Raw genomic sequence first — 11939 nt, forward strand, 5'->3', positions numbered from 1 at the left:
GATCCTAATGAAAACCTGATCCAGAGTGCTCAGGACCTGAGACTGGGTCGAAGGTTCCCCTTCCAACAGGACAATGACCATAAGCACACAGCCAAGACAAAGCAGGAGTGGCTTCGGGACAAGTCTCAATGTCCTTGAGTGGCCCAGCCAGAGGCCAGACTTGAACCCGTTCGAACATCTCTGGAGAGATAGCCATGCATCAATACTCTCCATCCAACCTGACAGATCTTAAGAAGATCTGCAGAGAATAATGGGAGAATCTCCCCAAATACAGGTGTGCCAAGTTTGTAGCATCATACCCAAGAGGACTCGAGGTGGTAATTGCTTCCAAAGGTGCTTCAACAAAGTACTGAGTAAAGGGTCTGAATACTTATGTAAATGTCACATCAGTTTTTTTATTTGTTATAAATTTGGAAAGATTTCTAAAAACCTGTTTTTGCTTTGTCATTATGGGGTATTGTGTGTAGATTGATCAGAAGGAAAAACACGATTGAATCAATTTTAGAATAAGGCTGTAACGTAGCACTTTCCGAAGCACTGTATTTTCCAGTTATGCAATGTACAGCAGAAGTATGTTCTTAACAATATTAAAACACAGATTTGAGACCAGAATAACATTACCAGTCAGCTTAGTTTTCAATGTATTATTTTTTTACTTCATAGGGGTTTCAACTATATCCACAACAACATGTTGCAGTGCTTTATAATACAATATGTTGCATTGAACTTCACCCTCTGACATAATCTGATACTTAGAATACAACCAGTCAGGTTTTAGAAAACAGGTCAATGGAAACTAGAGTGTTAGCAGATTCCTCTGCTTTGTTTGGAGATCTCTCCAGGACTGAAGAAATAGTAAAACACACCCCCTGGCCAAGCTAACTCGCATCCCTCTGGTACAGCTATTGAAGTGGGATATGATACAGCTGCGGCAATGTGATTTGAATAGTGTCAAGAATGGTTCATGTTAGGCTAACAGATATTACCGTCAATATCTTACGTGTGTGTGTGTGTGTACATCCATTTGGTAAAAAGCAGAGGTGGAGCTCATAAACAACCACTCCTTAATATGCTCATCAATTTACAAGGGGGTTGAGTGCATGCTAATGAAAACAAATGCACTTTTCACACCAATTATATCCTCACAAACAGTACACCTAACCATTACAGGTTCCCCTGGCCTGCAGGGTGCAGCAGTGCTGTCCAGGAAGTGCTAGGGGAAGGAGAGGCAGAGTTCCACCTCTGGGAGGTGAGCAGAGAGCCTGGTATGGAGCACAGGAGACTTCTAGAACAGACTTCTAGAACAGAGTCACAAGAGTCCAAACCAACCCTATAGACCACAGAGCATGCAGGCCTAGGAGAGTCTGGGAGAGTGTGGTGAATACTAGCACTCTAGTGGCAGCAGACAGACGCATAAAGCTTTGTGCTTTTGACGAACAAGGGAAGTAGAAATGCTGACCATAAAATTATTTTAATTCTTCCTTCAATCTCAAAGGAAGAGATGGTACTAAAATACAGTTTTCTAATTGGGACATTTTAATTAGCATGTAGAGCTACTCAAATGAAACCTGTCCCATGACAGCAGTGAGAACTTTATTAACTGTCTGTCATGGAAACCTCTCCCTCTCAGGTCCTACCCAGAATGCCTTGCACTCACAACACGATGCCTAGCCTCCTTTGACAGCTCTAAGGAAAGCTATTTATTTTCTGTCAATATATCCTCCACCCCACCTAAGTACATGACTTTTACAAAATCCACCATTATTGATAATCTAGGATGAAAAACAGCATTAAGTACTACATACATTTTGTTTGAAATGTAAACATCCTTAATCAACGTATTATAACAATAATGATAACAATTATAATAATCAGAGCAATAATTACAGTTTAGCAATAATAATAATAATGGACATTGCCTAAAAACTACATCCTGTTGAGTTTTTCCAGAAGGTCTCAAAAACATATATATAGTGGAAGTACATTTTCTTTCTGGCTAATAGTAACTTAAATATTTACAATGATTAATTTACAACCTATGGCCCAGCCCAGTCAGATAGTTGTCCTTTTAAAAAATAAAAAGCACAAGACGAGGATGAAGGGTCCATGTGTCTGTGATAGTGGCCCACTGGGTGTGTGGGTGCTGTCAGTGTCTCAGGACCGGAGGTTCACATGGCCACCAGCTGGCCCAGAGCCATGCGGAACTGCTGTGTGCAGCCGGCCAGCTCCCTCACCCTCTCCGTCATGTCTCGCGCCGCACCGGGGGAAGGATACTGCAGCGCTGCAGTCTTGGTGCTCACCACAATGTCCTTGAGTTTGTCACACAGAGCATTACTGTGCTGGGCCACATGCGCCCGCACCTCTGGGGACTTGGCCTGCCGAGAGAGCGTGTCCCCGATGAACACCAGCTTGTGTGCGCTGAGGATGACAAATTTGCTGTGAGCCACGAATATCTTGGGCGGCTGGTTGTTGTTGATGGAGGAGTAGAAGGCGTCGATGGCGTTGGTGAGGGTGGTGACGTTGGCCTCACACTGCTCCGAGTAGAAGAGCAGCAGCTGTCGGTCGCCCATGCTCAGCTTGCTCCGCTGGGCCGCTGGATAGTGGGGAGGCGGGGTCCAGCCTGAGATGTCATTGTTGATTGGCTGGCTGACTTCCTGCTCCAGTCGCTCAAACTGTTTCAGCTGCAGTAGATGGGAACACAGAGGAAATAAATACCTGCCTGATCTGTAAAACATCCCATGTGAACTGATTGAACCCTCAACCACTAAGACAACAATGGAACAGCACAGTCACACATAATGTTCTTTCAAACACTCCCTTATTAATTACTAAGATACACATCCACTCTCACTGACTGACAGACCCACAGGTCCTCACCTGCTGCCGTTCCAGTGTGGTTTTGTTGTGTCTGGTCCCTTTCTCTAATAATTGCCTCTGATTCTTCTCAAACTCTTCCTTACCCTGGAAATCAAATGACAGAAAGAAGCTGTATTTACTGCTCCAAACACATAGACACAAACACACAAAGACAAATCTGGGATGGGATTTTAATTCAACTGGCTCAAGGGAGGATCACCCATATAAAATAATGTCTGACACCACGTGTGATAATCCTCCTAATCAGTAGAGGGCAGTATGAGCTCATATCACACCAGACCAGGCAGTATGAGCTCATATCACACCAGACCAGACTGCAGCTCTGCCACTGCACTGAGAGAAAGTGACACATGACATTGAGATTTGTATGTTAGTGTGCCAAACACACATATAGCACTGAAACATATTTAAGATATAACTGTATTTTAAATAAGATCATATCATCTTAACATAATCTGTTCTCCTTGCATTTTCATAACAACAACACTGCTGCACATGAGGGATACAACAGCATCAATGGACAGCGAAAGCGATGACATATGATGGGTAGAGAAACACGCCTGTACATGCAGTAATGGTGACTGATGATGACACCTGAAGCAGTGCGTTGGGGGAGTATGTGTATCCCACATGACGAAGCCTTGTATGGGAAATTGATCAATCTACTGGTGTATCGTCATCTCTATCTTCTCTTTCATCTGAAATACTGTACCAGCGTATCATTAAACACAGACAGACACTATGGTTTACATGCTTAACATAATCCATGGGTTAATGTAGAGTGCTGCCGATTGCTCCAAACCACCATGCTGTTATAAGTACCAGTGCTGTCACTGACAGTACCAACACACTCCAACCTTATTCTCCACTGATAATTGAGGATGTAAACGCATATGTGATGATCTGTTTTGTTCTTTCATATGAGGAGGTATTACCTGTAAATGCACATAGTCATAGTCCTCCATCCAGCCCTCCTCTGTAGTCTCGTAGGGCCGGTCATGGGTCTCCTCCTCGGCCGTGAACTTGGGCGGGGACGGCAGGGGCCGGGACTGGATGTTGGCCCTGCCGTCTCCTGTCTGATAAGCTGAGATGTTGTTGGTCATCTGACCCATGAGGTCAGCAGTGTGGGGGACGTGGGGAAGAGGAAGCTGCTGCTGCTTGTTTGTCCTTTTAAAGAGCAGCGAGGCGTTGCCATGGAGAAAGGAAGCCAGCTGTTTAGTGTCGTCGGGCACGCCCCGGGCACACATGACCAGCCGGTCCAGGTCATCCCCACCATTGCCTGCTAAGGGTGCCATTTGAGCAGAGGGGGCCCAGCCCACAGCGTCCAGAGCCTGGCTGTACTTGACCAGGCCCTGGAAGGCTTCCTCCATCTTCTGCACCTGCTTGCCCAGCTTGGCCTGCAGCGTGCGGTCAGTGGCCTGGGCAGAGTTGGCCACGGCCCCCCGTGCAAACTCCAGCAGGTCCCTGACGGCCGCCCTCATCCTGTCCACCGCCTTCCTGATGGCTGGCAGGTTGGCCTCCATCTGGGTGGGGCTGCGCCAGTTCCCACTGATGAAAGACATGAGGAGGGAGACGGAGCCCTCCACCTCCTGCTGTAGGTGGGAGAGGCGCTCCATGGCCTGCTCCAGGTCTAGGATCAACAGCTTCCCCGGGCCGGCCTGGCTGGGCACCGCCGACTCCCTGACTGGCACCATGTCCAGAGAGGAGGTGGACAGGTTGCTGCGGGTGCTGCCCGTGCTGGAGGCAGACAGGCGTTTGAAGCTGACAGTCATCTCCTCTGTGGCACCCGCGTCTCTCACCACCTGAGGAGGGACATCATAGATGGAGTCCTCGCACGCAGGCCGCTCGCGTGGGAAATCGTACACATCCTGGGGGTTATGGTGTCCGCCCTTCCTCAGACTGGCAGGGATGTCGTAGATCTCCTGGCCCAGGGGGGCGTGATAGGCGTCTGGGTGGCGCTTGCCGGTGAGGGGAGGGGGAGGGACATCGTACACATCTTCAGGGATGGGGGGCTCAGGCCCCCCGGGGATCAGATAGCCCTGGCTCTGGCTCTCCAGACTTTTCAGCTTGGCAAAGTGGGGGGGGACATCATAGGTCTCCTCCCTGATAGGAGCGTCTGGAACATCCTTACTGACGGAGGGGGGGAAGTCGTAAACCTGGGAGGGAGACAGAGGCAACATCAAACACACATACTGTACTGCCATAGGACTTCATAATGATGTATAACACATTCTGACTCATGATAAGGAGGAGGGATGGTTACTTTAAGACCCCACATATCCAGCAAACAAGGACAGATGGTAAAGTACACTGGGATTGATGAGTCTACCACTGTCTTCCTCCTCTCCTACAACAACAGACAGAGAGGACACCCTATTGGTGCAGCAGCAGCCTCTCACCGTTTGCTGGGAGAACAGCTGGCTCTTGTCCACACTGGGGGGCGTGTCATAGACGTCTTGGCCACTGGGGGGGCCTTTCACCACCATGGGTGGCGTGTCATACACCTGGGGGGAAGAGAGAAGGCACAGTGAGATAAAACACCCCAAGCAATAAAGATACATTTACAGACACACTATCAGAGATATACATACACACATTAAAAGAGACGTGCACACATACAGACACACACAGGGCGGCAGGTAGCCTAGCGGTTAGAGCGTTGGGCCAGTAACTGAAAGGTTGGTAGTTCACATGCCTGAGCTGACAAAGTGAAAAAGCTGTTGATGTGCCCTTGAGCAAGGCACTTAACCCTAATTGCTTGAATTTCACCGTTGATAATGACTGACCCTGGCCGTGACCCCACTCTGAGGGTATCTCAGAGGGAGTTGGGATATGCAAAGAACAGATTTCCAATTCACATGTGTATTAATATACACTCACATAAACATCCACCAAATTATTAGTATTTCATAAATACGCAATCAGGAGTAAGAGCTCAATTACAGCTGCAGCAGACTCAATTGAGGAGCATATTAAAAAGGGAGGGACTAATGAAATCATGCTTCTGAGGGAGTGTTGGATTAATCCAGTTGAATGTGGAGAAGGTGGGAGGGACACTTAGCCCACTTTGTCCTCTAATCTCTCCTCTCTCTGGGCCTCCTCTCTTCTCCACTGCCTTCCTACCATTTTTTGTATGCTTTATTTTAACCTCTCTCCTCTTCCCCATTAGTTAGGGTGCATAATGTCAGGGAAGGGGAGACAAACAGAGGCATTATTAAGGCTGCAGACAGAGGGGGTTAGTGATGGCGTTGATACACGCGGTAGGACCATCTCTCCCACTCCTACACAGAGGATACACATCCCAACTGGGACTGGCCCTGACACACACACAGGGAGCAGGACTGACTGGAGCAGGACTGACTGGAGCAGGACTGACTGGAGCAGGACTGACTGGAGTAGGACTGACTGGAGTAGGACTGACTGGAGCAGGACTGACTGGAGCAGGACTGACTGGAGTAGGACTGACTGGAGCAGGACTGACTGGAGCAGGACTGACTGGAGCAGGACTGACTAGAGCAGAACTGACTGGAGCAGGACTGACTGGAGCAGGACTGACTGGAGCAGGACTGACTGGAGTAGGACTGACTGGAGCAGGACTGACTGGAGCAGGACTGACTGGAGTAGGACTGACTGGAGTAGGACTGACTGGAGCAGGACTGACTAGAGCAGGACTGACTGGACCAGGACTGACTGGAGCAGGACTGACTGGAGCAGGACTGACTGGAGCAGGACTGACTGGAGCAGAACTGACTGGAGCAGGACTCAAATCGCCAGGACTCAAATCCTGTGGTGCCAGACGTGTCCCCCTGCTTAAGCCAGTACATGTCCAGGCCCGTCTGAAGTTTGCTAGAGAGCATTTGGATGATCCAGAAGAAGATTGGGAGAATGTCATATGGTCAGATGAAACCAAAATATAACTCAACTCGTCGTGTTTGGAGTTGCATCCAAAGAACACCATACCTACTGTGAAGCATGGGGGTGGAAACATCATGCTTTGGGGCTGTTTTTCTGCAAAGGACCAGAACGACTGATCTGTGTAAAGGAAAGAATGAATGGGGCCATGTATCGTGAGATTTTGAGTGAAAACCTCTTTCCATCAGCAAGGGCATTGAAGATGAAATGTGGTTTGGTCTTTCAGCATGACAATGATCCCAAACACACCGCCCGGGCAACGAAGGAGTGGCTTCGTAAGAAGCACTTCAAGGTCCTGGAGTGGCCTAGCCAGTCTCCAGATCTCAACCCCATAGAAAATCTTTGGAGGGAGTTGAAAGTCCGTGTTGCCCAGCAACAGCCCCAAAACATCACTGCTCTAGAGGAGATCTGCATGGAGGAATGGGCCAAAATACCAGCAACAGTGTGTGAAAACCTTGTGAAGACTTACAGAAAACGTTTGACCTCTGTCATTGCCAACAAAGGGTATATAACAAAGTATTGAGATAAACTTTTGTTATTGACCAAATACTTATTTTCCACCATAATTTGCAAATAAATTCATTAAAAGTCCTACAATGTGATTTTCTGGATTTTCTTTTTCATTTTGTCTGTCATAGTTGAAGTGTACCTATGATGAAAATTACAGGCCTCTCTCATCTTTTTAAGTGGGAGAACTTGCACAATTGGTGGCTGACTAAATACTTTTTTTGCCCCACTGTATGTCATGCAATAAAATGCAAATTATTTACTTAGAAATCATACAATGTGATTTTCTGGATTTTGGTTTTAGATTCCGTCTCTCACAGTTGAAGTGTACCTATGCTAAAGAATTACAGACCTCTACATGCTTTGTAAGTAGGAAAACCTGCAAAATCGGCAGTGTATCAAATACTTGTCCTCCCCACTGTAGGTAATGTTTGTCACCAAGTTAAGGAGCTTGGTAATGAGTTTTAGAGGGCAGTGGTACATCTTTTAGGTTAATGGCTGTATTAAACAGCACTTTGTTGATCATAAACATCAGATTGACGCTCCATGTGTGACAAACGCACACTCACAAACACACAACCCAATCTACTGCCAGGGTCTGACAATCTACTGCCAGGGTCTGACAATCTACTGCCAGGGTCTGACAATCTGCTGCCAGGGTCTGACAATCTACTGCCAGGGTCTGACAATCTGCTGCCAGGGTCTGACAATCTACTGCCAGGGTCTGACAATCTACTGCCAGGGTCTGACAATCTACTGCCAGGGTCTGACAATCTACTGCCAGGGTCTGACAATCTGCTGCCAGGGTCTGACAATCTACTGCCAGGGTCTGACAATCTACTGCCAGGGTCTGACAATCTACTGCCAGGGTCTGACAATCTTCTGCCAGGGTCTGACAATCTGCTGCCAGGGTCTGACAATCTACTGCCAGGGTCTGACAATCTACTGTCAGGGTCTGACAATCTACTGCCAGGGTCTGACAATCTGCTGCCAGGGTCTGACAATCTGCTGCCAGGGTCTGACAATCTACTGCCAGGGTCTGACAATCTACTGCCAGGGTCTGACAATCTACTGCCAGGGTCTGACAATCTACTGCCAGGGTCTGACAATCTGCTGCCAGGGTCTGACAATCTGCTGCCAGGGTCTGACAATCTACTGCCAGGGTCTGACAATCTACTGCCAGGGTCTGACAATCTACTGCCAGGGTCTGACAATCTGCTGCCAGGGTCTGACAATCTGCTGCCAGGGTCTGACAATCTACTGCCAGGGTCTGACAATCTACTGCCAGGGTCTGACAATCTGCTGCCAGGGTCTGACAATCTGCTGCCAGGGTCTGACAATCTACTGCCAGGGTCTGACAATCTACTGCCAGGGTCTGACAATCTACTGCCAGGGTCTGACAATCTACTGCCAGGGTCTGACAATCTGCTGCCAGGGTCTGACAATCTGCTGCCAGGGTCTGACAATCTACTGCCAGGGTCTGACAATCTACTGCCAGGGTCTGACAATCTGCTGCCAGGGTCTGACAATCTGCTGCCAGGGTCTGACAATCTACTGCCAGGGTCTGACAATCTACTGCCAGGGTCTGACAATCTACTGCCAGGGTCTGACAATCTACTGCCAGGGTCTGACAATCTGCTGCCAGGGTCTGACAATCTGCTGCCAGGGTCTGACAATCTGCTGCCAGGGTCTGACAATCTACTGCCAGGGTCTGACAATCCTCTGCCAGGGTCTGACAATCTGCTGCCAGGGTCTGACAATCTGCTGCCAGGGTCTGACAAAGGACCTCCTCTAAAGTTGATGATGCTGAGGAAGGATTATCTGCAGGCTGGGTGTCAATAAGCGTTGCACCTGAGGAGGATTAGAGTATGTGGTATCTAAGACTCAACTTCCTCCCTGTTTCTATACAACCTGACAGCAAACAGCAGCAGACTGACAAGCCAACTTCTCCCTCCTCCTAAACACTTATAACACACAGCAAATTGCACTCCCATCACTTGAAATGCTGCTGTCCCCAAACAAGCAGATTAGCAATTATAATTTGGCCCAAACAGTGTGATACAATCTGTTCTCCAGGCCTTTGGGGGATGAGACTGACAGAGAGAGGAGGCAAGAGGGACTACAGTATGAATAACTAATCCCCCCCCCCCCCCAACCATTGGGCACCTTGAGAAAACACTTGATCAGAATCTTGAAGTCAGCCGATGCAATTTGTTTGGAGTTGGTATTCAACGTGGGTACACTGATCTGATAGCAGACAGGTTGGAGTGAAAAATAGATGTTTGTGTTACTCCTCTCAGCAGAAAACCAAAACCAGGGCTCAATAGATTGTCCAGTGAACCTGGGCTGGTATCTGAGCTTGAATGCAATGATATCCCTACAATGATATCCCTACAATGATATCCCTACAATAATATCCCTACAATGATATCCCTACAATGATATCCCTACAGGCCCTATATTTGAAGGATCACATTGTGTCTCTAAAAGGCTGTATGTCTACTCCTTTCAGCTTCCTCTTATTCATTTTTGTTTCTACTCTCAGTTTGTCTTCCAACTGCTTTTCTCCCTCTCTGATGCAGTCAAACAGCTTTTCCTCTTTTCCCCTCATTCTCTCCTCCTTCCAACTGCTTTTCACCCTCTCTGATGCAGTCAAACAGCTTTTCCTCTTTTCCCCTCATTCTCTCCTCCTTCCAACTGCTTTTCTCCCTCTCTGATGCAGTCAAACAGCTTTTCCTCTTTTCCCCTCATTCTCTTCACCTTCCAACTGCTTTTCACCCTCTCTGATGCAGTCAAACAGCTTTTCCTCTTTTCCCCTCATTCTCTTCACCTTCCAACTGCTTTTCACCCTCTCTGATGCAGTCAAACAGCTTTTCCTCTTTTCCCCTCATTCTCTTCACCTTCCAACTGCTTTTCACCCTCTCTGATGCAGTCAAACAGCTTTTCCTCTTTTCCCCTCATTCTCTTCACCTTCCAACTGCTTTTCACCCTCTCTGATGCAGTCAAACAGCTTTTCCTCTTTTCCCCTCATTCTCTCCTCCTTCCAACTGCTTTTCACCCTCTCTGATGCAGTCAAACAGCTTTTCCTCTTTTCCCCTCATTCTCTCCTCCTTCCAACTGCTTTTCACCCTCTCTGATGCAGTCAAACAGCTTTTCCTCTTTTCCCCTCATTCTCTCCTTCTTCCAACTGCTTTTCACCCTCTCTGATGCAGTCAAACAGCTTTTCCTCTTTTCCCCTCATTCTCTCCTTCTTCCAACTGCTTTTCACCCTCTCTGATGCAGTCAAACAGCTTTTTCTCTTTTCCCCTCATTCTCTTCACCTTCCAGCTGGTTCTTTACCCCTCTCTACTGCCATGCGACCTTTGCTGTATCTGTTTGTGTGTGTGTGTGTGTGTGTGTGTGTGTGTGTGTGTGTGTATGAATGACACAGAAAGCGGGTTCACCTTCAGAGCCAAAGCACTTGCAGCTCAGGACACGCTGCTCTCTGTGCTTTGTGGAAAAATACAACCTCCTTTTCTAACGCCTCCAGACACTGAAATATCTACTTCCCCTGTTAGTAATGTATGACCTTCTCTAAAAATAGACATGGAATCACAGAACCGCTGTGGGTTTAAACATACACAGAGTGAGAGAGAGACAGAGAGAGGGAGGAGAGGGAGAAACAGAGAGAGTGAGATGGAGAGGGAGAGACAGGGAGAGTGAGAGAGACAGAGAGAGGGGGGACAGAGAAAGAGAGGGAGGACAGAGAGAGACAGGGAGAGGGAGGACAGAGAGAGACAGAGAGAGGGAGGAGAGAGAGACCGAGAGAGGGAGGAGAGAGAGAGACAGAGGAGACACAGAGAGAGAGGAGAGGGAGAGCCCGAGAGAGGGAGGAGAGACAGAGAGAGGGAGGAGACAGAGAGAGAAGAGAGGGAGGAGATAGAGAGAGAGTTGAGGGAGAGACCGAGAGAGGGAGGAGAGACAGAGAGAGAGGAGAGACAGAGAGAGGTAGGAGAGACAGAGAGAGGAGAGGGAGCGACAGAGAGAGGGAGGAGAGACAGAGAGAGGGAGGAGACAGAGAGAGAGGAGAGGGAGAGACCGAGAGAGGGAGGAGAGACAGAGAGAGGGAGGAGACAGAGAGAGAAGAGAGGGAGGAGACAGAGAGAGAGGAGAGGGAGAGACCGAGAGAGGGAGGAGAGACAGAGAGAGGGAGGAGAGACAGAGAGAGGGAGGAGAGACAGAGAGAGGGAGGAGACAGAGAGAGAGGAGAGGGAGAGACCGAGAGAGGGAGGAGAGGGTGACCGAGAGAGGGATGAGATACAGAGAGAGGGAGGAGACAGAGGGAGAGACCGAGAGAGGGAGGAGAGACAGAGAGAGGGAGGAGACAGAGAGAGAAGAGAGGGAGGAGACAGAGAGAGAGGAGAGGGAGAGACCGAGAGAGGGAGGAGAGACAGAGAGAGGGAGGAGAGACAGAGAGAGGGAGGAGAGACAGAGAGAGGGAGGAGACAGAGAGAGAGGAGAGGGAGAGACCGAGAGAGGGAGGAGAGACAGAGAGAGGGAGGATAGGGAGGGAGGAGAGGGTGACAGAGAGAGGGAGGAGAGGGTGACCGAGAGAGGGATGAGATACAGAGAGAGGGAGGATAGGGAGGGAGGAGAGGGTGACA

The 11939-nt window shown here is 48.6% G+C and overlaps 1 protein-coding gene across 4 annotated transcripts in view; it reads right to left on the reverse strand.

The window, feature by feature from the left end:
* Positions 1-629: 629 nt before the first annotated feature.
* LOC109889323 (breast cancer anti-estrogen resistance protein 1-like) overlaps positions 630-11939 on the reverse strand; it is a 116106-nt gene continuing 104796 nt past the window's right edge. For 2 of the 4 annotated variants that reach the window (XM_031822735.1, XM_020480680.2), the window contains exons 4-7: positions 5277-5381; positions 3813-5033; positions 2878-2961; positions 630-2681 (exon numbers count right to left, since the gene is read on the reverse strand). In XM_031822735.1, coding sequence (XP_031678595.1) covers positions 2169-2681; positions 2878-2961; positions 3813-5033; positions 5277-5381 — 1923 coding nt within the window. In that variant the 3' untranslated portion in view covers positions 630-2168. Of the gene's footprint in view, positions 2685-2877; positions 2962-3812; positions 5034-5276; positions 5382-11939 lie in introns of all 4 variants that reach the window. The other 2 variants (XM_031822734.1, XM_020480679.2) reach the window with 1 other exon arrangement.

Source organism: Oncorhynchus kisutch, linkage group LG4, assembly GCF_002021735.2.
Source record: "Oncorhynchus kisutch isolate 150728-3 linkage group LG4, Okis_V2, whole genome shotgun sequence".
NCBI lineage: Eukaryota > Metazoa > Chordata > Actinopteri > Salmoniformes > Salmonidae > Oncorhynchus > Oncorhynchus kisutch.